The 27,281-nt window shown below is 36.4% G+C and overlaps 1 protein-coding gene across 2 annotated transcripts in view; it reads right to left on the reverse strand.

Moving 5' to 3' along the window:
• The window catches only part of LOC128190062 (dual 3',5'-cyclic-AMP and -GMP phosphodiesterase 11A-like), a 50,230-nt gene extending 25,466 nt beyond the window's left edge, over window positions 1-24,764 (reverse strand). For both annotated transcript variants that reach the window (XM_052861974.1, XM_052861966.1), the window contains exon 1: window positions 23,254-24,764. In XM_052861974.1, the coding sequence (XP_052717934.1) occupies window positions 23,254-24,069 (816 nt within the window). In that variant the 5' untranslated portion in view covers window positions 24,070-24,764. The remainder of the gene's footprint in view (window positions 1-23,253) is intronic.
• Window positions 24,765-27,281: the final 2,517 nt, after the last annotated feature.

Raw genomic sequence — 27,281 nt, forward strand, 5'->3', positions numbered from 1 at the left:
CGAGCACCAATGCTCACAGTTTCACAACTGATACCGCTGATTCGATATTTATTAAATAGTTATACAAAATTTATCACCTTTTAAATCCTAATAATTTGTGTTTTTGTGCTATTGGTAATTAAAATAACCTTGATGATCATGACGCTTTCTTAGATTTTTCATGTAAATATATTAATATACTCCCATTCTGTCACAAACATACCATTTATATATGCCATGACGTAAATATAACGATATATAGTTTTTTTTTCATTTTCCTCTCCTTAAGCCATTTCGTTGTGAGACTGTGGCTTAATCCCTCTTTATTCCATATTGTCGTTTTTTTTATGTCCTATGGTGGTCGGTTTGTTCTTAACATTGCTGTAGGAATGTTACAATTTTACAGTGGCCGATCAATACTGTTAATAACTCGGCTGAACAACAGTCTGGGCCTTTTTTTACCATCTGCGACAAACGACAATTAGAGCGAAAGGCCACGTGTTCCTTGGTCACAATAAAACCTATTTATCACAATAATCCAGCAAAAGGGTGACTTAGGAGATGTATTCTTGGCAGGATTCAAATTCTAAATTTGATGAAAAAATACTATCTTGAATTTAGAACCCATTTCTTGCGTTTGAAGTTTGAAGGTCGTAGTTTTGCCCATGAAAACTATTAAGATCTCTTTAAACCATTTGTCAAGTAAAATTTATTGCTGTACTATTTCTGAAATTTCTAAAAATTTTAAATGTGCCGAAGACCATGGATTAAAGTTTTTTTTTGAAGGAATCAACAGTGAGTACAGGTACTTAGTAGGATAATGATGTTAAGCAATATCGACTGGTTCTAATGATAAGGATCACGGCGGTTTAAGCGTCTTTTAACGGAATCATCGTTGATAATAAAATCAAAGACAACTTAAAATCAAGATTACCATCGATCAAAAGCAATGGGTTTTTTTATTTAGCTTATAACGTAAAAGACATCATTCTTTGTCTCTTTTTCCTTTGCGGAGGAATATTTCTCGGTTAAGTAAACAGCCGGAAGAATGGCGTCTTTAAGGATAAGAAAGGTACTTTTTCTTTGTGCGCCGTTACACATGACTGTAAGCTCGACAAAGACATTTGTGTGATAATATTCTTCTGTTCTTTTAGAAGACAGAAGTTCTAGGTTTTCCTTCTAATGAAAAAAAAAAAACAGATTAAAGACGAGAGTGTGCAGACAACGATAAATTATTGTACCTACAAGCTCAAGGACGTACCTAAGTCGGTGGGGAAATTAAAATCATTAGCGGAAAGACGATACATGTACTAAAACACCCGTCTTTGGGGGGCATTGACAATTACTGAGGGATAAAAATGGCGTAAGCACAAATGGTGCGATGTCTTGTCATCGCCCTGTTAATAAACAATTTTCAATGCTACGTTTTTTCGGTAACATACTCACTTATATTGTGTAAATAAGTTATTTGGTAATAACATTCAGTATGTTCGTTTATACATGGTCTCCGTAATGCCCCTTAATGCCACTAATTCCGAAAAAGCCCCTCAGAGATGCTCCAATGGAGAAACGGTTTTAAAAAAAGGAAAGATCAACGCCGCAATATGTCGCTGACATCTTTATTATATCAAGGTTATCACGTTCTACAAATCATTATTTTCTTTCTCTCTCTCTCTCTCTCTCTCTCTCTCTCTCTCTCTCTCTCTCTCTCTCTCTCTCTCTCTCTCTCTGTTGCTAAACGACAGCTTATAATGCTTTAAGGGTATTTTTTTGAAATCAAGTTCAATGTCAGACTTCAAGAAAAACATAAACATCTCTGTTATCAAAAGCACCAACTTTAATTAGTGGTAGAGTAGGACCTTAAAAATCGTTTGTCTTGGCCTTTGGAACTTTTTTAATTGAAAGGTTGTTCATTACCTTTCCAATATAATGAACAGACTTTAAAGAAGTCCACCACCTTGACATTATTGTGTTATTGAAGGTCAGCACAGGTAACTAACGGTCACGAAGGCTAAAATTTAAAGCACGCCAACAATATTTGACAAGTGATTTATCATAATTAATCAAAACCAACCATCAGCTTGGTTTAATTCTAATGTAAATTTTTTGGCTTTATGTTAGAATGAAATCATATTTTATTTTTATTTAATAAAACCAATTCTTCTTTTTTTTGCACATGAATATAGTCCTGATTAATGGTTTTCTATGCTACTGATGTTTTGATACATTATTGTTCACTTTCATTTAAAAAATGTGTTGTCGATTAATTCACATTAAGAATTGTTCCTGGATTAGTGGACAATGTCATACACCATACTGCGAACCTTTTCACCATTTATCCATGATTGACCCCCCCCCCCCCCCTCTGATATTTTGATTAGAAAGAACTACAGCTTTCTTCAAGAGAACACAAATTACTAGCTTATTACAAGAGAACACTAATCATATTAAGAGTCTTGATATGGCAAAAGAAAACATTTATACGATTTTCTACTTCACTTACTTAGCGATTAGGTACATTCCTCAATAACTTTTGATATTTAAGAATTTGTCCTTAACTTATACCAGGCCCCGGGGCCATAAAACTTAAATGAGCTTACTTTTGATCTAAGTCTCACTTTTACAAAAGGAACATATGGTGGAAAAGTGGGACTGAGATCAAAAGTGAGCTCGTCTAAGTTTTATGGCCCCGGGGCCTGAACATGATCTACGACAACAAACTTTGCCTTTAGTTAATGGACTTCTATAGTGTTGGGTATATAAAATAGTATTTTTATTGCATAGTGGGGTGGGTTCTCACTCCAAATTTTCTAATACAAATGGATTTCTTTTCATACAAAACAGAGCACAGACCAACCCTATAAAGTATTAATATATACGTACCGATGTACACTAACAATCAATTAGTTAATTGTACTAATCTTTTCGATCAATTCATTAATTTGTTAACAAAAAGCTGTTAACACAAACAATATTGCTTTTACTAGACTATATGATCAAACAATTGAATCATAAGTGTTTAGTCAATCCCAACATACAATCACTTAAGATGATATACCTGTATTTAGAGGACTTTTTATACTCTGGTATAAAATATTCCAACATGCCTTTTAGAGGATTATTTATCCTATCAACACCAATGATGGGAGAAAAAATCCCACGGGAGTTGATATCCCACAAAGATTTTTTTCTCCCATGGGATTTTGGTGGGGTTTGAGATGGGATGAAAAATCCCACCAATCTCCCATGGGATTTTGATATTTGAGAGACAATTATAAGAAAACTAGAGCAATGTGTACATTCATGCTGACAGGATAGGATCAAAGTAAAATGTCCCACCAAGATATATAAACAAAAGTAAGTTATGTCCAACGGAAAGGGTAGCTAAAAGCCCGGACTGTGTCATGTCCGGACTTCAATGTCGCACTGTTAAATGCTTTCTTTGATGATTCATGCGGGTTATGAAGGAAGCGATCATTGCAGAAAAAAATTACAAAACCCGCTAACGTTATGTGACCCATAACGCAGGTTATGTGTTTTTTTCTGCAATGTCGTACCTTCAATTCACGCATGCATCATTGAAGAAAGCATTTTATTGTTTGAATATTCTAAGTATTTAAGTTATTTAAAGAGGCTGGGTAGTCAACAATTTACACAATGCCTTAAAATTTCAGTTTCAATATTTAGCTCTAAACTATTATGGTAAAGAAAAATCCAAATTTTTTTATATCAAGAATTAAACATTTTCTTTTATATCTTTATACAGAGATTGATACAGACTAAAATGACCACAACCATTCAGAATCCTTTAAAAGTTACAGATAAATGTTGTTTCAATTATACATCATTTGAAACAAATTTTGAAAAAAAAACCTTATCTTATCCGTGCTAATAAAGGCATTAAACCCGCAATACTCGCTCATCTTCTTTTATATAATTAGTTATATTCAGCTGGATATTATACATATTGCATATAAGCAGAGCGTAGAGACCGTTAAAATCCATAAGCTTTCGGGGGCTTCGCCCCCTGAGCCCCACCCTGGACCTACTTAGGGCCTAATAAAGGCGGCCCCAGACCCCTTGCCTTTTTTGGCTACACATCAAAAGGTCCAAGCTACGCCCCCGAATGTCACAATATCAAGAATAAAGCATTAGAAATTAAACGTGCATGACATCCAGAAACTATCTGATAATTTGATCAATCAGATTCCACGTTTTATAAAAAGCTAAAAGAAAAAATTTCGTGTTCTTAAAAGATTGAAATAATCTTGAATACGACGTGAAACAGCAGTCAGCAAACCATTCATTTTACTTGGGCTGTGCCATGTCTTATGCTCAACACAATTTGAAACATTTTAATAAAAAAACCACAAAAAAAAACCGAACGAAATAAAACCCAAGAAGTGTTGAGTGAAATGTACTTTAAATCACGTGATAAATTTAATAAAAACTGTCCCAATTACTTTAAACAGAACCCCTTTTTTCTTTTATGATACTGTTTCATTAAAGTCATGAAACACATTAATCATTACTTTGTCAGAACATTAGTTCACAAGTTTTTAATTACACATACCATTCATGTTTTTTTTTTTATTACATCAGTTCAAAAGAGAACCGTTCTGAACATACTTGCGTCATAAGCGTGACGTGTTCAGAGAGATGACATCCCAGCAATATCACCAGGAATAAATTTCGAGGTAAACATCTATTTCAGTGAATAATTCGGTAAAAATAGTTTTGAATAACATCTTTGTTTAAAACTTTCTAAAAACAATCTATGTGATTTCATAAATTTAGGTTACGCATTGTTTTGTCAACAACAACAGTTTTTTTTAAAGATAGGTTCGCGTTGGTTTCCTTTTAGTGCAATATACAAATAATTTCTTGTTAGTGTAGCACAATTTTAACTCCATTTTTTTAATTAAAAAAAGGGTAAAGGATTATTCAAAATGAATTACAAACAGATACTATAGAAAGATGACAAAGATGGCCTTTTGGAGAGAAATATACTTTAAAATGTTTCTAAAACTGTGTACAACAGAAATCAATTTTCACTCATAAACTTAGGTAGAAATATTAAACGAAAATGTTAGACAGAAAGGTTTTACCGTTAATAATCATCTATTCATCAAATTTATCAACCAGGTTCAATCTCATTCAACAGTTAAAAAAAAATTGGGATTTTTTAACAAGTGTTCCTTAGTGCGAGTTTATCTGGTTTGCAATACGATGAAAAAGCCTCATTAATTTTTCAAGAAGTTTCGATTTTTAGAAATATATTACGGTGATAAGCATGAATTTTTCTCTTTGAAAACATGTAATTTAGACATGTCAGTTACAGTAGATGATGGTTTCTCTCAGAATTTACTCTGGCATAATCGTTTACAATGTTCAAAATACGACGGAATGATGGTCATTTATATATATGAACACTCTGGGATAACACTGTATGTCTACTGTATAGATAGATTGTTCACTTGATGCAGAAGGTATTGTGTGAACAACGCTACTGTTATACTCAGTGGACTTTTTTTTAAATGTGAAACATCGATGGCATTCATCATAGTCAATAACACACATATTCACACAAACACACACAAATTTCTAAACGTTTGCAATTTAAGATTACCTCTGTACTAGCAATAACATTTCTGAGCTTCTTAATCGAATACTAGTATTCAAATCTTTAAATCGAATATTTTTAGAAATCTTTAAATCGAGTACTTAAATCTTTAAATTGAGAACTTAAATCTTTAAACCGAATATCTTAATCTTTAAATCGAATATTTAAATCTTTAAATCGAATATTCAAATCTTTAAATCGAATATTTTAATCTTTAAATCAATATTTAAAATCTCTGAGGAGACTGGGTGGTGAACAAAATACACAGCAGATCTATCTTAATTTTTAGAAACTAGAGTTATAATTTTGTCAAAAACTATAATTTTTAGTGAAAAAAAATATGTCCATGTTTTTTATCTTAAGAAAGTATTTTCCTAAATGCTCTTCTTTTTAAGGAGATAAGTATAGTCTAATATCGGCCACGACCATCCGCAGAAGGATAAAATGTACGCTCAACTAGGACCTTGGGTCACCCGAAAATAGTTCTCCAAAATGAGTGTATTAATGAGCACTTATGGAACTCTTTTACAAGTTAAGATAAGAATGTAAATCTACTTTCTTTTTTTCTATATCCATAGGGAGACCACAGGTCACCTTACGTCCTAAAACAATGTCGTAATCATTATGTTAATCAATACGGTAACAAAAGTTACAATATTGAGATTCGTCAGAAGTGATCCACTGTAGGGACTAGGGGTCACCTAATGTGTAATATCAATGGGGAGATGTCATCCGGTCATCTTATGACAATTTACAAGATTAATATTTACTGGAAGTCAGTCATTTTAGAGAGACCGGGGGTTAAATTAAGTGGAATGTTCGTTTGAGACCAGAGGTTACCTTTGGTCCTTAATATGAAGAGAGAAAAAATAATTCGGTAATTAATAGAGCAGGTGTCACTTTAAGTGAAATATTCATAATATGCCTAGAGGTCATATTATATTAGGACCTATGAATTCTATTAATCTATAGGGAAATTAGAGGTCCATGCAGGCACGTAGCATCGGGGGGGGGGGGGGGCTGCCCCACGGATTAGGATTTTGAAGACTTTGGGGAACTTTTTTTTTGCTTGTCAAGAGTTTTAAGATTTTTTGGATGACTCTGCCCCCCCCCCCCCTTTCAAAAACGATGCTACGTGCCTAGAGATTTATAGATTTTTAAGGATACATATTCACCAGAAGCCATTCACTGTAGAGAAACAAGGGATCATTATAAAAACGATATCAATAGAGATCACCTTAGGTCCTGAATCAAGTGTTGTTATAATTTTGGTAATATATTGAAAGACCAAGTTCACCTAATGCCATATTTGAAGATGGATAATCAATAAAAGTTTGCCACTGTACGAGACAACCTTAACCTTAAGTGGAACTTCAATAAGGAAACCCAACGTCACCCAAGGTCCTAAATCGATGAAATGATAACCTTATTAATCTATATAGGGAGACCATTGATCACATTAAGTGAAATATCCAAAAAAAGGCCAGAGGTCTGACCTTTATGCATTTTTGAAGATAGAGATTAATTCACCAGAAGCAACTGTAGGGAGACTAGTGGTCACCTTACTTTGAACATCAATAAGTAGAACAGAGGTTACCTTAGGTAACCAATTAAATAATTTTGTTAATCTAAAATGAACCATTTATAATGACACCTGAGTTCATCTTTGGTCCTAGATCACTGAAGTAATATTTTTTTGTTAATCTTAAGGGAGACCGGAGGTCACATAGTAAGGAGATGATCGTGACCATTTTAATATTATATTGATCTCCTTTATAATAAAATTCTACAAAAAGATATAGTTTATAGCTTAAAACATAATTTCTAAAATTTAAGGTAGACCTGATGCTTTAACGTTCACCACCAAACTCTGTCTTTAAAAAAATGTGTAAAGGATGCTGAACCAGAAGGCATCCACTGTAGAGAATCCAGGGGTCACTTTAAATAGATTATCCAAAGGAAGACCAGAGGTCAATATAGGCCGTTAACAATGTTGTTATAATTTTAATAATTTATAAGAAGACCAGGGATCACATTTTGTCATTTTTGAAGATGGAGGTTCACCAGAAGTCAGCCACTGTAAGGAGCCTAGAGGTCACCTTTGGTATTAAATCAATCAAATAAAAATGTTGTTCACCTATAGGGAGATCAGAGTTTATCTTATGTCATTTTACAAGATTTTACAAGGTGGAGAGCTTCAACATGATTCAGCCACTGTAGGAAGACAAGGGGTCCTCTTAAGTGGAATATCCAGAGGTAACCTTAGGTCTTTAACCAATAAAATAATTTTGTTAGTCTAAAGAGTATGGGTCACTTTAAGTAAACTATTCAAAATTACACCAGAGGCCATCTTAGGTCCTAGATCAATTAAATAATAAATTGTGAATCTATAGAGAGACCAAAGGTCACCTTAATGTAGTTTTGAAGATGGATATTCACCAAAAGTCAATCACTGTAAGAAGGCTAAATATCAAATTACATTCACAAGGAGACTAGAGGCCAACGTGGGTCTGAAATCAATGGAGTAATAATTTTTATCTTTAGGGAGACCAGAGGTCACCCTATGTCATTTTATACTATGGAGAGTCACCGGTCATTTGATGCATTTTGCAAATTGGAGATTAATCAGTCTTCATCCATTCATTGACTACCTGGTGTTACCTCAGATTATTTTACAAGATGGAGATTCACCAAGGTTATTCACTGTAGGATAACCATAGATCACCTTAGGTAAAAAAAAAAAGAATAAGTGACTCCACCAATGGTTTTAGATTGATGTTGTAATTCTTTGAGTCAATATTGAGACCAGATTTAATAAATATTTTAATATACAAGGTGAAGATTTACTAAAGCCAGAGGTTACATTATATTGGCATGGTCACGATTTTGGTCAAAAATCACCTTTCCTATTTTAATATTTACAATGCTTCAGTAAGGCATTCTTAATAAGCCACCGAAATTTGAGTGTAATTTGTTGAATTGTGAACAAGTTACAGAAATTGAACTTCTTTGCAAAGTAAACAAAGCGTTTGTTTATATTTTAAATGTTAAAGTGAAAATTCCAATTTTAGACCTCAAATGAATGTGTTAAACGTTAGAAACTGTTTATGCTTAAAATAAATTAAAAGATAGACAAATCAGGTTTACAATTTTTTTACTCGTATATTGAACCTATGTAAACAAAAACAGGGCACGAGCGTTGTGTACATTACAAAGAATTCTCAGCTCTGTATATTGCTTTCAACTCCACGAATGACTCTCAAATTTCATTTGATCATTGGAAATGCATGTCTAAAGCATTTCTAAAAAGAAAAATAGAAAAAATAGAAAAATAGAATTTGACCAAATTCGTGACCATGCCCCGTTTAATTGAAATATGCCTGGGGGGGAGAGGAAACCTAACTTTTTTTTTTATCACCGTTGTATTAATTCTTTATATCAATACGGAGATCTCGGGTCACCTTATGTCATATAACAGGATGGAGAGTCACCAGTTATCCACTGCAGGGTGCCCACAGGTCACCTTATATCATTTAACACAATGCATACATGTAGTCACCGGTCAACCACTGTAGGGTGCCCCGGGTCCCCGTATGTCATTTTACACAATGAATAAATGAAATATGCCTAAGGGGACCAGAGGTAACCTAAGTTTTTTTTATCATTGTTGTATTAATTCTTTATATCAATACGGAGATCTCGGGTCATCTCATGTCATATAACAGGATGGAGAGTCACCAGTAATCCTCTGCGAGTGCCCACAGGTCACCTTATATCATTTTACACAATGGAGAGTCACCGGTCAACCACTGTAGGGTGACCTGGGGTCCCCGTATTTCATTTTACGCAATGAATAAATGAAATATGCCTAGGGGGACCTGAGGTAACCTAAGTTTTTTTTATCATTGTTGTACAATATTCGTTATATCAATACGGAGATCTCGGGTCACCTTATGTCATATAACAGGATGGAGAGTCACCAGTAATCCTCTGCAGGGTGCCCACAGGTCACCTTATATCATTTTACACAATGCAGAGTCACCGGTCAACCACTGTAGGGTGACCTGGGGTCCCCGTATGTCATTTTACACAATGAATAAATGAGATATGCCTGGGGGGACCAGAGGTAACCTAATTTTTTTTATCACTGTTGTATTAATTCTTTATATCAATACGGAGATCTTGGGTCATCTTATGTCATATTACAGGATGGAGCGTCACCAGTTATCCACTGCAGGGTGCCCACAGGTCACCTTATATCATTTTACACAATGCAGAGTCACTCACCGGTCAACCACTGTAGGGTGACCTGGGTCCCCGTATGTCATTTTACACAATGAATAAATGAAATATGCCTAGGGGGACCAGAGGTACCTTAGTTTTTTTTATCATTGTTGTACAATATTTGTTATATCAATACGGAGATCTCGGGTCACCTTATGTCATATAACAGGATGGAGAGTCACCAGTAATCCACTGCAGGGTGCCCATAGGTCACCTTATATCATTTTACACAATGCAGAGTCATTGGTCAACCACTGTAGGGTGACCTGGGGTCCCCGTATGTCATTTTACACAATGAATAAATGAAGTATGGCTAGGGGGACCAGAGGTAACCTCAGGTTTTTTTATCATTGTTGATTAATTCTTTATATCAATACGGAGATCTTGGGTCATCTTATGTCATATAACAGGATGGAGAGTCACCAGTAATCCTCTGCAGGGTGCCCACAGGTCACCTTATATCATTTTACACAATGGAGAGTCACCGGTCAACCACTGTAGGGTGACCTGGGGTCCCCGTATGTCATTTTACACAATGAATAAATGAAATATGCCTAAGGGGACCAAAGGTAACCTAAGTTTTTTTTATCACTGTTCTATCAATTCTTTATATCAATACGGAGATCTTGGGTTATCTTATGTCATATTACAGGATGGAGAGTAACCAGTTATCCTCTGCATGGTGCCCACAGGTCACCTTATATCATTTTACACAATGCAGAGTCACTCACCGTCAACCACTGTAGGGTGACCAGGGTCCCCGTATGTCATTTTACACAATGAATAAATGAAATATGCCTAGGGGGACCAGAGGTACCTTAGTTTTTTTTTCATTGTTGTAAAATATTGGTTATATCGATACGGAGATCTCGGGTCACCTTATGTCATATAACAGGATGGAGAGTCACCAGTAATCCACTGCAGGGTGCCAATAGGTCACCTTATATCATTTTACACAATGCAGAGTCATTGGTCAACCACTGTAGGGTGACCTGGGGTCCCTGTATGTCATTTTACACAATGAATAAATGAAATATGCCTAAGGGGACCAGAGATAACCTAAGTTTTTTTTATCATTGTTGTATTAATTCTTTATATCAATACGGAGATCTCGGGTCATCTTATGTCATATAACAGGATGGAGAGTCACCAGTAATCCTCTGCAGGGTGCCCACAGGTCACCTTATATCATTTTACACAATGGAGAGTCACCGGTCAACCACTGTAGGGTGACCTGGGGTCCCCGTATGTCATTTTACGCAATGAATAAATGAAATATGCCTAAGGGGACCAAAGGTAACCTAAGGGTTTTTTTATCACTGTTGTACAATATTTGTTATATCAATACGGAGATCTCGGGTCACCTTATGTCATATAACAGGATGGAGATTCACCAGTAATCCACTGCAGGGTGCCCATAGGTCACCTTATATCATTTTACACAATGCAGAGTCATTGGTCAACCACTGTAGGGTGACTTGGGGTCCCTGTATGTCATTTTACACAAGGAATAAATGAAATACGCCTGGGGGGACCAGAGGTAACCTAAGTTTTTTTTATCATTGTTGTATTAATTCTTTATATCAATACGGAGATCTCGGGTCATCTTATGTCATATAACAGGATGGAGAGTCACCAGTAATCCTCTGCGAGTGCCCACAGGTCACCTTATATCATTTTACACAATAGAGAGTCACCGGTCAACCACTGTAGGGTGACCTGGGGTCCCCGTATTTCATTTTACGCAATGAATAAATGAAATATGCCTAGGGGGACCAGAGGTAACCTAAGTTTTTTTTATCATTGTTGTATTAATTCGTTATATCAATACGGAGATCTCGGGTCACCTTATGTCATATAACAGGATGGAGAGTCACCAGTAATCCTCTGCAGGGTGCCCACAGGTCACCTTATATCATTTTACACAATGGAGAGTCACCGGTCAACCACTGTAGGGTGACCTGGGGTCCCCGTATGTCATTTTACGCAATGAATAAATGAAATATGCCCAAGGGGACCAAAGGTACCTTAGTTTTTTTTTATCATTGTTGTACAATATTCGTTATATCAATACGGAGATCTTGGGTCACCTTATGTCATATAACAGGATGGAGAGTCACCAGTAATCCTCTGCAGGGTGCCCACAGGTCACCTTATATCATTTTACACAATGCAGAGTCACCGGTCAACCACTGTAGGGTGACCTGGGGTCCCCGTATGTCATTTTACACAATGAATAAATGAGATATGCCTGGGGGGACCAGAGGTAACCTAATTTTTTTTTTAATCACTGTTGTATTAATTCTTTATATCAATACGGAGATCTTGGGTCATCTTATGTCATATTACAGGATGGAGAGTCACCAGTTATCCACTGCAGGGTGCCCACAGGTCACCTTATATCATTTTACACAATGCAGAGTCACTCACCGGTCAACCACTGTAGGGTGACTTGGGTCCCCGTATGTCATTTTACACAATTAATAAATGAAATATGCCTAGGGAGACCAGAGGTACCTTAGTTTTTTTTTTATCATTGTTGTACAATATTCGTTATATCAATACGGAGATCTCGGGTCACCTTATGTCATATAACAGGATGGAGAGTCACCAGAAATCCACTGCAGGGTGCCCATAGGTCACCTTATATCATTTTACACAATGCAGAGTCACTCACCGGTCAACCACTGTAGGGTGACCAGGGTCCCCGTATGTCATTTTACACAATGAATAAATGAAATATGCCTAGGGGGACCAGAGGTAACTTAGTTTTTTTTATCATTGTTGTACAATATTTGTTATATCGATACGGAGATCTCGGGTCACCTTATGTCATATAACAGGATGGAGAGTCACCAGTAATCCACTACAGGGTGCCCATAGGTCACCTTATATCATTTTACACAATGCAGAGTCATTGGTCAACCACTGTAGGGTGACCTGGGGTCCCTGTATGTCATTTTACACAATGAATAAATGAAATATGCCTAAGGGGACCAGAGGTAACCTAAGTTTTTTTATCATTGTTGTATTAATTCTTTATATCAATACGGAGATCTCGGGTCATCTTATGTCATATAACAAGATGGAGAGTCACCAGTAATCCTCTGCAGGGTGCCCACAGGTCACCTTATATCATTTTACACAATGGAGAGTCACCGGTCAACCACTGTAGGGTGACCTGGGGTCCCCGTATGTCATTTTACGCAATGAATAAATGAAATATGCCTAAGGGGACCAAAGGTAACCTAAGGGTTTTTTTATCACTGTTGTACAATATTCGTTATATCAATACGGAGATCTCGGGTCACCTTATGTCATAAAACAGGATGGAGATTCACCAGTAATCCACTGCAGGGTGCCCATAGGTCACCTTATATCATTTTACACAATGCAGAGTCATTGGTCAACCACTGTAGGGTGACTTGGGGTCCCTGTATGTCATTTTACACAAGGAATAAATGAAATACGCCTGGGGGGACCAGAGGTAACCTAAGTTTTTTTTATCATTGTTGTATTAATTCTTTATATCAATACGGAGATCTCGGGTCATCTTATGTCATATAACAGGATGGAGAGTCACCAGTAATCCTCTGCGAGTGCCCACAGGTCACCTTATATCATTTTACACAATGGAGAGTCACCGGTCAACCACTGTAGGGTGACCTGGGGTCCCCGTATTTCATTTTACGCAATGAATAAATGAAATATGCCTAGGGGGACCAGAGGTAACCTAAGTTTTTTTTATCATTGTTGTATTAATTCGTTATATCAATACGGAGATCTCGGGTCACCTTATGTCATATAACAGGATGGAGAGTCACCAGTATTCCTCTGCGAGTGCCCACAGGTCACCTTATATCATTTTACACAATGGAGAGTCACCGGTCAACCACTGTAGGGTGACCTGGGGTCCCCGTATGTCATTTTACACGATGAATAAATGAAATATGCCTGGGGGGACCAGAGGTAATCTAATTTTTTTTTATCACTGTTGTATTAATTCTTTATATCAATACGGAGATCTTGGGTCACCTTATATCATATTACAGGATGGAGAGTCACCAGTTATCCACTGCAGGGTGCCCACAGGTCACCTCATATCAATTACACAATGCAGAGTCACTCACTGGTCAACCACTGTAGGGTTACCTGGGGTCCCCGTATGTCATTTTACACACTGAATAAATGAAATATGCCTAGGGGGACCAGAGGTAACCTAAGTTTTTTTTTATTACTGTTGTATTAATTCGTTATATCAATACGGAGATCTTGGGTCACCTTATGTCATATAACAGGATGGAGAGTCACCAGTAATCCACTGCAGGGTGCCCACATGTCACCTTATATCATTTTACACAATGGAGAGTCACCGGTCAACCACTGTAGGGTCACCTGGGGTTCCCGTATGTCATTTTACACAATGAATAAATGAAATATGCCTAGGGGGACCAAAGGTAACAAAAGTTTTTTTTATCACTGTTGTATTAATTCGTTATATCAGTACGGAGATCTCGGGTCATCTTATGTCATATAACAGGATGGAGATCACCAGTAATCCACTGCGTGGTGCCCACAGGTCACCTTATATCATTTTACATAATGGAGAGTCACCGGTCAACCACTGTAGGGTGACCAGGGGTCCCCGTATGTCATTTTACGCAATGGAGAGTCACCGATCATCCTCCAGAGGATAACCGATGACTCTCCATGGCGTAAAATGACATAAGGTGACAACTAATCACCCTACAGAGGATAACCGGTGACTCTCCATCGTGTAAAATGACATAAGGTGACCCCTGTTCAACTTACAATGGATGACCAGTGACTATTCATCGTGTTAAATGACATTCGGAGACCCCTGGTCACCCTGCAGTGGACGGCCGGTGACTCTCCAAAGTGTAAAATGACATAAAGTGACTCCTGGACACCGTGCAGAGGATAACCGATGACTGTCCATTGTGTAAAATAATATAAGGTCATCCCTGGTCATCCTACAGTGAATGACCGGTGACTCTCCATCATGTAAAATGACATTCGGGGACCCTTAGTCACCTTACAAAGGATGAACGGTGACTCTCCATCGTGTAAAATGATATAAGGTTACCCCTGGTCACCCTACAGAGGATGACCGGTGACTCTCCATAGTTAAAAATGACATAAGTGGACCCCTGGTCACCCTAAAGAGGATGATCGATCACTCTCCAAAGTGTAAAATGACATAAGGTGACCCCTGGTCATCCTACAGTGGATGCCCTGGTCATCCTACAGTGGATGCCCTGGTCATCCTACAGTGGATGACCGATGATTCTCCATAGTGTAAAATGACATAGGGTGACCCCTGGTCATCCTACAGATGACCAGTGACCCTCCATTGTGTAAAATGATATACGGGAAACCCTGGTCACCCTACAGTGGATTACCGGTGACTCTCCATCGTGTAAAATGACATATGGGGACCCCTGGTCACCCTACAGAGGATGGTCGGTGACTCTCCAAAATGATATAAGGTGACCTGTGAGCACCCTACTGTGGATTACTGGTGACTTTCCATCATGTTATAAGACAGAAGGTGAGAGTTACCGGTCAACTACTCTAGGGTGACCAGAGGTCACCTTGTGTCACTTTACAGGATGGTGAGTACATTAGTCATCCACTGACGGATGTCCACGGGTCACCTCATGTCATTTTGCACCATGGAGAGTTGCCGGTCTTCCACAGTAGGGTGACCAGAGGTCACCTTATGTCATTTTACACTATGGGGAGTTACCGGTCTTCCACAGTAGGGTGACCCCTAACAGAAATATCATGAGAGAAAGAGAAGTCACCTCCTTAATGTATTTCCCACATAAATGTCGTTATGATTATGTGAACCTTATGTCATTTTACCCGATGGAGAGGGACCGGTCATCCACTGTAGGGTGCCCAGGGGTCACCTCAAGTGAAATATCATGAGAGAAAGAGAAGTCACCTCTTTACATGTATTTCCTACGCAAATGTAGTGATGATTTTGTAAATCAATATATACGGAAACTGGAAGTCGGCTGATGCTTTTTGCAGATGGAGATTAATCAGTTTTCATCCATTCTTTGACTACCTGGTGTTACCTCAGATCATTTTACAAGATAAAGATTCACTAAGGTTATTCACTGTAGGATAACCAAGGGTCACTTTAAGTGAAAAATGAATAAGTGGCGTCATCAATGTTTTTAGATTGATGTTGTAATTCTGTAATTTAACAAATATTTCAATATACAAGGTGAAGATTTACCAAAGCCATCCAACGTAGGGAGACCAGGGGTCACCTTATTTGAATTATTCCTAAGGGGACCAGAGGTAACCTAAGTTTTTTTATCACTGTTGTATTAATTCTTTATATCAATACGGAGACCATGGATCACCTTATGTCATTTTACAGGATAGAGAGTCACCAGTCATCCACTGAAGGGTGCCCAAGGGTCACCTCATGTCATTTTACACTATGGCGAGTGACCGGTCATCCACTGTAGGGTGACTAGGGGTCCCCTTATGTCATTTTACAATACAGAAAGTCACCGGTCATTTACTGTAGGGTGACCAGGGGTCCCCTTATGTCATTTTACAGGACAGAGAGTCACCAGTCATGACCTTATGTCATTTTACACTATGGAGAGTCATTGGTCATCCATTGTAGGGTGACCAGGGGTCCCCTTATGTCATTTTACAGGATTGAGAGCGACCGGTCATCGACTGTAGTAATTGAAATATCATGAGAGAAAGAGAAGTGACCTATTTACATGTATTTCCTACACAAATGTCGTAGTGATTTTGTATATCAATACGGAAACTGGAGGTCGGCAGATGCATTTTGCAGATGGAGATTGATCAGTCTTCATCCATTCTTTGACTACCTGGTGTTACCTCAGATGATTTTACAAGATGGAGATTCGCTAAGGTTATTCACGGTAGGGTGACCAGGGGTCACCTTAAGTAAAAAATCAATAAGGGGACCAGAGGTCACCAATAGTTTTAGATTGACGTTGCAATTCTTTGATTCAATATGGAGACCTGAGTTTTAACAAAATATCAATATACAAGGTAAAGATTTACCAAAACCATCCACAGTGGGAAGACCAGGGATTATCCTAAGTGAATATCTAAAAGGCTACCAGACGTCAACCTGGGTCTAAAGACAATGTAGTTTTAATTTTCTTAAAATGACGAAGTCCAGATGTCAACGTATGTCATTAACAAAAACACCTATAAGCAGACCAGAGGTCAGTTCATGTCCCCTATCAATTAAATGATTATTTTCCTTATCTATAGGGAGACCAGAGGTCACCTTATGTCATTTACATGATAGGTATTCAGCCATGGTAGGGAGATCAGGGGTCACCTGAAGTAAAAAATATGCACAAGGAGACCAGAGGTCACCTCAGGTCCTTCATCAATAAAATAATTTTAATATAGAAACGGTCAGCTAATGACAAGATGGATATCCCTAGAAGCCATCCACTAAAGGTCACCTTTGGAAATCGATGTCTGTCGTTATAATTTTGTCCATTAATAACGGAAATCAGGGGTCACCTAATGTCATTTTACAAGATGTAGATTCAAATAAGTCATTTACTGTAGGGAGAGCAGAGGTCACATTTAGTAAAATATCCATGAGGAGCCCTGAGGTCCCCTTTTGTCCTACATTAATGTAGCAATAATTTTGTTTATCAATAGGATACCAGAGGTCCCCAAATATCATTAAACAAGATGTATACTCACTAGATGTCATCCATTTGTTAGATCATGGGTCAGCTTGAATGGAATTTCAAGATGATAGGTCTCGATATGTCCTAAATCAATGTAATAGTTTGTTGATAAATACGAACACCAGATGTCACCTTCATTTCCAAGATAGACATTTACCTGAAAGCATTTACTGAAGAGAAACCAAGTGGTCATTATAAGAGGAATATCTAAAAGGAATTTAGAGGTCACCTTAGTTTCAAAAAGGTTTAGATTTAATTCAAAGATCAATACGTTAACCAGAGATCAGATAATGTCATTTTAAAAGATGGAGATTCCCAACAAGCCTTCCACTGTAGGAAAACCAAAGGTCACCTTTGGTAATCGATCTATGTCGTTATATTTTTGTTAACTAATAACGAAGACCAGAGGTCACTTAATGTCATTTTACAATGCAAGATGGAGATTCAAAAAAGTCATCTACTGTAGGGGACCCAAGGGTCACCTTAAGTGGAATATCCAAAAGGAGACCACAGGTCCCCTTATGATCGAAATTGATGTAGTATAATTATTAATTCTGTAAATCAATACGGTGATAAGAGATCCGTTAATGTTATTTTACAAGATGAAGAATCATAAAATATCATCTATTGTAGGTAAACCAGAGTTCGTCTTAGGTCTTGGATATGTGTCGTAATAATTTTGTTAATTAAGAAGGAGATCAGAGGTCATCTTATTTCATTTTATAAGGTGGATATAACAAAGTAATCCACTGTAGAGAGACCAAAGTAATCCACGGTAGAGAGACTAGGGATAAAATTTTATGAATTATCAATAAGGAGATGAGAGGTCACCTTTAGACCTAAATTATTGTAGCAATTTGTTCATTAATACAAAGACCAGATGCCACCTTCTTTTACAAGATGGAGAATTACCATGCAGAATTCATCCACTGTAAAGAAACCAATGTCTATTAGGAGACCAGAGGTCACCTTAGCTTCTTAATCAATGTTATATTTTGAAAATCAATACGGATACCAGAGGTTATCTTATGTCTTTTTACAAGACTAAAATCATGCACTATATTTATATTATTTATTAGGAAGAACATAATTGTTAGAGGGAACATGTGTCACATAAAGATGATAATAAATACGTAAACCAGAGTTCGCCATATATTGTACATCATTGGGGAGACCAGAGATTGCATAACTTATAAGGAGACAACAGGTTAAAAATGTGGTGTGTGAAAAATTATACTCTAATCTACTGAACACAAAAGTTCAGATTTGATTTTATAAACAAGCAAAAACGGTACACATTTCGATCACATTTATTCCTTATTTTTTGTCGTCAAAGGAAGTTGGGGGGGGGGGGGGGAAGGGGTGAAGATTTGCTCGTCTTCATTTATTTCTTAGATGCAATTCACAAAAGGTCCGTATTTACTATGTTTATTTTAGCAATTGAAATATTTTTTTTTAATTTGATGAGTGAAAATCCAGTCCAGGGAAGTGGTAGGGGGGAGGGGGAGTGGTGAACACTCATGCAACACCTGTAGACAGGGGAACACCTACTCCGTAATGACAATAAAGAAACCAGATGTTAGCTAGAGCATTAAGTTTATAAGGTTGCCTTTGTTGTAATTTGATGTCATTCCTTTGTTCCAGCAGTCTAAAATTTTACATGTACAGTCCGATATTAGTGAGCTTCTTAAAATAAGACCGTTACTCGTGGTTACAGTACTGATATCCTTCAAAATCAGACTGTCTCAGGTAATTCAACAATGAAATTCAATAGCAGTGTTTTTAGTACGATGTATGCCGAAAACAGCTCTGTATGGACTAACGGGCTCGAAAATGTCAGATATTTTTTTTTTTATACAAAACTGTTTTGGCATGCATCCATTTAGGAAACCAGATGTCATCTAATGTAATTTATTATCAAATCATTTTACCATTATATTAAAGTATCAGTAAAAAGTCTAGGGGGGGGGGGGGGGCAAAACTACTTCTTTCTACAGGCTACACCTACGTATACAGAGTAAGAAGGTGAAGTACTTTGATATTTTAATGAGGAGGATTTTGTGTTACATTTAACTTATATATCCTTAGGGGGACCACAGGTCACCTTATGTCTATATAACGTATATCAAATATCTTTCAAATAACACTCAATGTTGAATTTTTTATCCTCTATAGTATACTTCCAATACTTAGAGGGGTATTCTTTAATAAAAATACATTTCTGCCTGTTGTATATCATTTCTAAATGCTAAGTAGTGTTACTAGTTATTCTACTTTCACTTTGCTGTTGCAATGCACTACATTTTGTAGCGGAGTGCACAGATTTGGTAGTTGTGAATAAGCAGGTGACCTGGGGTCCTAGTTGAGCGTACGTTTTATCCTTCTGCCGACCATCCAGCTCTTTTTTGGAGGACAAGATAGAGATTTACTTACACGTATGTCAAGAATTGCCACGTTTTTACTCTGATACATTTACATACTTTTAAATTTTTATTTTTTTTACATCACTAGGACATCAAAGAAAACAAAAGCTACCGTTTATGGGTTTTTTTCAAACCGTACATGCATAATGTACGCTTTTGAAAAAATTTTTTATACAGGAGGCTGAGTCAACAAATTACCCATCAAATATATGCCTTAGATTTTTATACTTGATATTTTTGGCCATAGATAAAAAGAAAAGCAATATTTTCATTTAGATTTAAAATTCATTTTCCTTCATATTTCAACAGAAGCTCTTGGTCTAAATAAGATTAATATAGTCTGTATCAGCGGCAAACACACAGAGAGAAAGGCCGATCTTAGAAAAGTGTTTCATTTTATAAATCACGCAATAAAGTTGATCAGGCAATAAAACCGCCCTCATGAGCATGTAGTCGGAATAAGGCATACTATAGTGAAATAAATAAATGACCAATAAATGGGGAAATCGTTTGAATTTCCCCTCGACTTTGTCTTCTGAATGCATGAACTAGTAGTAAATCACGGAATGCTTTTTAGCCAACATGTACTCTGTGATTAGTTTTTAGGTTTTCATAATTGAATACTCAGTGAGCAAATTATCCATCCAATTTATTGAAACTATTTATGAACACAAAAATGCTACCGTTTATTGTGCAATTTACTAGACTTTTTTTTTTACTTTGCATGTGTCAATGTTTGGTCGGATGATAAGTTGTTTTTTTTCCTGTGGAGTTGATTTCAAGTAATTTGAGAATGAATGTAAATATAGTAAAAACAGATATTAAAGATTCAATATTTTTCGAGACATCTAAGGAAGTTCCCAACTTGTCTATTTTAACACATTATGCGTGTAGCATATTATTTTGTCTTTTATTGATGTATACTAAATAAATGCATACAGTTTTTAATGTTGACTTTTGTAATTCTATTTTTTTTTTATTGTATTTACAAGTATCATATAATGTATATCTTAATTAACGTTCTTTATTGTTTGCATTTCAAAGGGTAAGTACATTGTAAGAAAATAAATACTATATTGATTTCACGTGTATTGTTTTCATCGAATATAAACAGTGTTTGCTTGAAAGGGGAATCTAATAAGAAGAACATTGATTAGCGATGTCTAGTATATTTGTGTAATTTCTCCAAACTCGTGGCAATAAGCTCATCTTTCTTTCTCTATCGAAATCAATAGGATCTCTCTCTCTCTCTCTCTCTCTCTCTCTCTCTCTCTCAGATAAATTAAGATACGCTTTTCACAAACCACCTGGATTCTTTCTTGCATTATGGTGAATACGTCATTTTCCCCCATTGAACATTTTTTAACATCTTGGTGATGTGTGATCCATCCAATGTCTTAGATTATCGTAACTGCTCTTTGGACTTTAAAGATATTTATAGAAAACAGTGACCTATCTTTAGCTAATTATACAGACTGAATTTGCAGTTACGTACAAGATTAAAGGGAAAAAATGGAAATTTCTGTCTCTTTAACGTACTACGAAAAAAATATATATTGTCATTAATGTAACTCTTCGAGAGTTTGGAGACATTTTAAGCTTGATTAGGTTTCTCTGAAATCCACACATATTTAACAAAATTTGTATTGACGACAGTATCAATAAAGACAAATATTTTGGGTAAATTCTCTCTTTGAACATTCTATGTCACATTTCATGATACCGATATCTTTATTTCCAAATTTATTAAAAACTACTTAAACGTTAGGCGATATTTAGGACAAGAAAATATTGAAACCCTCCAAATATACATGTATGTATAAAGTCAACCGATAAGAATATTGGTTTTTAGCAGAATTTTAATACAAATGAGAGTGAAAGAAACTTAAACCTTGCGATACCACTTTTGTTCAAGATACCATCAGTAGTCAATGTATAAGTGTAATTCAAATGTGCCATGCAATACCGATTTATCTAAACATCAAACAAAACAAAATTTAAACATTGAATAAAATATATCGCTTGCAACATTTGCAGAGAACATGTATCAGTGCATTCATCAATCCTCTACAATGTGTAATGCCCGATAGTTTTCCTCATTACGGTGTGCCTGACGCGTGTTGTATACATACAGTTGCAGCCTAATCTACCATATTTGCACTTTCATTTCGAAGTCGTATTCATAGCAGACTACTCCCATGATACTAATGAAAATTTTATGAGCCAAACTCAAAAATGCTTAAAACGCCAAGCGTCAAAATAAGCCGTATTCCCTAAGCAAGAGGTTTATCTGTTGTGTAATGAAACCATATCAAGAAAATGCTCTTCACTTCATCAATTATTCTATACCATTAGTCGGGAAAGTATTGAATATAAACTTTATTTATATGTGGAGATGGGATATTTGAAATGCATTTCAGTTAAAATATAATTCTACGACTCATGCTGTCAACAGCAGTCACCCAAACCCTCGCCGGAAATTACACATTTTTCAACAATTTTTAACAAATCTAAGTCATAAACGACATTGTGATATATGTCAACTGCAGATTATTTGTCCTCCAATCCTTGCACACATAACTATACTGACATTTAGAAGAAACATCGTTTCAACGCATGCTATGCTGCACAGTATGTTATTAAGTTCTCACAACTGCCACGGGATAATATCAATTCAAATCACCATGATTGCAGCAGATTTTTTTAAATGTACGGAAAATGAGATTTGTTGCTGGGGACAACCTCTTTAGAGACGATAGTATCAACTAGAACTGACATTTTCCCTGCTTAGAACCATTTTCACTTCAGCAAACCTATGTAATCATAGGTCATCACGGATTTTTGATATCTTCCGATTTTGTACATTTATGGAAGATGTTATTGAACATCGCCCACAGGACAGCACTGGAGCATCTAGAATGTCTGTCCTGTATTTTTAGGATTGATGACCACTTTTTTTTAAACCCACACTCAGCTTTGTCCGAGAACCTGACATTTGTCAAACAAGGCTTTCCGTTGAAAATAATAAACATTTGCGTAATGCCTCTGATATATCATTCATTTTATGTCCCCTGGCAAATGACTGTAAGAAACAACGTGATTGGGATCGATGACACCAATTCTCTCTCTCTCTCTCTCTCTCTCTCTCTCTCTCTCTCTCTCTCTCTCTCTCTCTTTTGAGCAAAGCTGGTTATGAACTTACCAGACTGGCATCCGTTAGAGACACTGTATCTCCTGTTTCTGCTACGTGTCCAATTATTCCTTTTCCCCATGGTACCGTTATACTTCCATCCCCCACCGAGGTAGGGAGGATATGAGTTCCCGAATGAACATCAAACAGTTTAGACACGAGGGACGGCTTTGCTGTCCCGCGGCCCTCCACAACAAAAACCGACCCTGCATCACCGTCCACCAGTACACTGATATTGGCCACAATCTTCTGGCTCAGCGATCTCAGATCCAAATCATTTGATATATCTTTAACAATTTCTTGGAAAAACTCTCTTTCATTGTTCATGCGCAGGTCCTTTTTAATGTCAATGTCTTTGCTGGGATACCGCGGTAAGCGGACACGGGACTGGATCAAAATGCTCAGCATGTTCACAGAATTAGGCGGCAAGGATCTGAACATTCTCATCTCCTTCAGGCTGTTCCTTCGAGATTCGGTGGTTGCTTCAGCAGAACACATGGTCGGCTCACAAGTCCGGAAAATATTTTTCCTTTTGGACTTTGCAAAGTCTTGTCGCAAGTACTTCTTTGAATTTGTCCGATGATGCCTAGAATCAAAGAAGACATCGTTCTTGTCGTTTGGAGAGGATGGGGTACTATTGTCCGTCGATAGGGATCCCCTCTTTGTTTGGTACGGTGTTTGTTCTGAAACCGGAGAGTACCCATGAATTAACAGCCATTTGTTCACTATAGATAAGTCCGCTTTCTTGAGAAAAATATCAATAAATACGTCTTTGTTTGATTCGAACCAATCTTCAACAACGGGTTGTGATAATTGTGTCATGCTCATTGTTACATTTATGATATTCCTTTCTGTGAAATCAAATTTGTGCAGAACAAAACTTTCATTCAAAACAGCAACAGCTTAGATATTTGCCAAGGTCCGTAGAAAATAACAAATGTTGAAGAATTGGGCACAATGATGGATTATACAAATTTGTGTCGCATTTACACACTATAAGTTATAAACTATGATCACTTCTCGTTATGTCAACAATGTTAATCGTCAATAAACATCCCGAAATTTACAATGACAAACAGTGCTGTGGAAATTAGTCCTTACGCGCTGTCTTCACCTGTTGAATTGATCCATGAACCAATTCATTTACTCCGATCGGCTGCTGGTCTCTTTGGCTTATCAACGCTTCTGTTCCAATATCAGTATGGTGTTCATCCATTGGACAGAGCGGCATTCGACGATAAGCCTCGGCGCGCGCGGGATCTCTGATTGACAAATAATGTGACTTGGAGACAAAATGTTCATTTTCATATCACGTGACATGTTCAGATCAATATATAAGCTGGAATTAATTTTACAAGAGGTCGTTGAGGATTTCAAGGTCCTATTATGTGTATTGCATTGGATGACAGAGAACCGTGCAACGGTACAACATCTGTTGATAAAATAACAAGTATGGACAAATACTCTATACAGCGTTGATCACCAGTATCATCGATTTATAATATTAGGTTTCCTCCACGTACGTAATACAAACTCTAAGTTTTTCATATGTTAAGGTGGGCAATAAATAAAGCGTGAATGATTTTTTTTTTTATAGTTATTATGCAAATAATTTGATTGAAGTTAATGTGCTTTTTATGAGCATGCACATGTACTGGATAGAAATTGCAATATCGTTTAAGAACATTAATCCATAATGCAAAAGGGGAATAAAAAAACTGTGTAACTGTACTTTTGGACAAACGTTTCATGTTATGTGATTTACCCATGTATAAGCCAAAGCTAAACTATAGTCTGTTTGGTGGAAATGGCATTCATGCCATTTTGAATTAATCATAGGAAAGAAAACTAAAAGTATTCTTGAGATATGCATAATAATGTACTCACTGAAACACCAAAGTGTACAAATACCCATTTGTACTCGATTAACAAGTCTAATAAAACGATGGTAAAAACTGTAATAAAACGCATAAGAATATATCGCAGATTTATTAATTATCATGTGATATTTTACACAATTAAAGATAGGAAAAGAAAGAAAGATTGGTTATAAAAAGTTTTGAGAAAATTTGCATGTCGAGAGATCGTGGGTGTTGAAATACAGAAGAAGGTCTTATTTTGGCACTATTTATGTGTCAGTCTATATTGGAAAAATCGAATTTCAACACTTTCTATGATCTCAATTAAAGTTCAAATCTCAGGAGACTAAATCATTGCGGACGACCAAACCCTTTCATAATTATCAATATTTATCACCGATCTGGGACCTAGTTTATTTCTAAAGAAAGGAAATAATACAGTATCACAAGCTAATATACGAAAGCCATATGGCAAGACATCTTTCCCGAGTTAATTAGAGCTGTAAAGAATCTTTCCAAAGGCGCTCGTGACAATCTCAATTCAATGTATACGTGGCCGAAATAGATCTTGTTTATTAAAAATGTGTATTAATACATCACAAATAATTGAAAATCAAAACCTAGTGTTTTCGTTCCTACCATAACTCATTTAAATCTAGAATACAGAAAAAGAATGGAACACCCACTTAATTTCAATTATGTAACTTTTATGATAAATCAGTTGTCGAAGTATGTTAGAATTTGTCAGAGATGTGATTTCCATTATGTCTTCCACGTATATACTCATTAACCGCAATAAAAAAATCCTATTGGCTGCTGTACAACTAACAAGACAATCGGACGATGCATAGTGAATAAAGTGCATGGTTATATCCGGTAATTGTAAAGGCATGGATTTGTGGTATTCTAACGAACTCGCCTATAATTTACTAGTATTTTACATAATTTATACATGTATGTATGTGAGAAGAGTGAATCACTGCGTATTTTATGGTTCAATTGGATCGGATAGAGATAATGAAAGAATCAAGTATGAAAATTTAGAACTATTTCTTTATTCAACTGCATTTAAGTTCTGGATAATGTTTTAGAATTTAGTTCTTTGAGATTTTCGACAATGTACGAATATATAGATATATATCTGACAAAGGATTGTTTCGTAAAGTATGATACGGTGATATATACTGAAATATATATACGTCAAAACACTATTTTTTTTTGACGATCATATTATCGCCAACACACGATCACAGATACGTGTTCGAAAGTCATGGCAAGTAGATCTTCCGTAATTGCTTTTACGAGTATGCATTTTATAATGTTTTTTATCTGTCTGTCGTGATGCATTAAAGCTGCTTGGTCCGATTTTATATCAAATTTTGTGTACGCTTTTAAACGATTGTTAAGCTACAAATGTGTTTAATAAAAGACATTGCAGTGGTTTTCCCGGTCAATTGAACCATACTTCAATAAAAAAAAAATGGCGTACAACATTTGGTTACAAAACAAACTTGACATAAAATCTAGGGAACAGCGTTTTTCGCAATTGCCCCCCCCCCCCCCCCCCGACGTCGAGGTGGGTATGACTATATGACGACTTTGACATCGCTATGAATGAAAGTCATAATGTTTTGGCAAATAAAAATAAACCTGTGTATATTTTGTTCACAAATATTTCTGAAGTTTGTTTTGTTTACAATCGTGGCGTGATATGTGGTTTGAATATTAATAAACCCAGTTACTCAGGGGTTGAAACAAAACGGGTTCCTCTTCCAAGCATGTCCATGATGCAGTTGGTTTGGGTTTTTTTCTTTTGGATTTTTATTTTGTGTTCCCATAAAGACATTATTTTATCTTATTTTCTATGTTATCGTTTATTTACTTTTTATACACAAAGATCAAAGAGACCAATTCTGTAGGTGTAAATAGTTTAAAGTCTATAACTTGTGTAAAGAAAGTTATTTGATACTTTAAAGCAGCAAACAAATCGAACCAAACAGCTTTTTGAATTATATATTTAGTCTGCCCAGTTAGGCGAAATATGGATTTAGTTGAAAGAAAGAAAACTTATGAGATACGTATCAAAAGTGGAACTGTGCAAGAGCTAGTTTGTTATTGACTCTCTGATATTTACTGCATCATGTTGGAAGTTTTACATGTGTCTCATATGAAAGCGATGTC

Source organism: Crassostrea angulata, chromosome 1 (assembly GCF_025612915.1).
Source record: "Crassostrea angulata isolate pt1a10 chromosome 1, ASM2561291v2, whole genome shotgun sequence".
NCBI classification, from domain to species: Eukaryota; Metazoa; Mollusca; class Bivalvia; order Ostreida; family Ostreidae; genus Magallana; species Magallana angulata.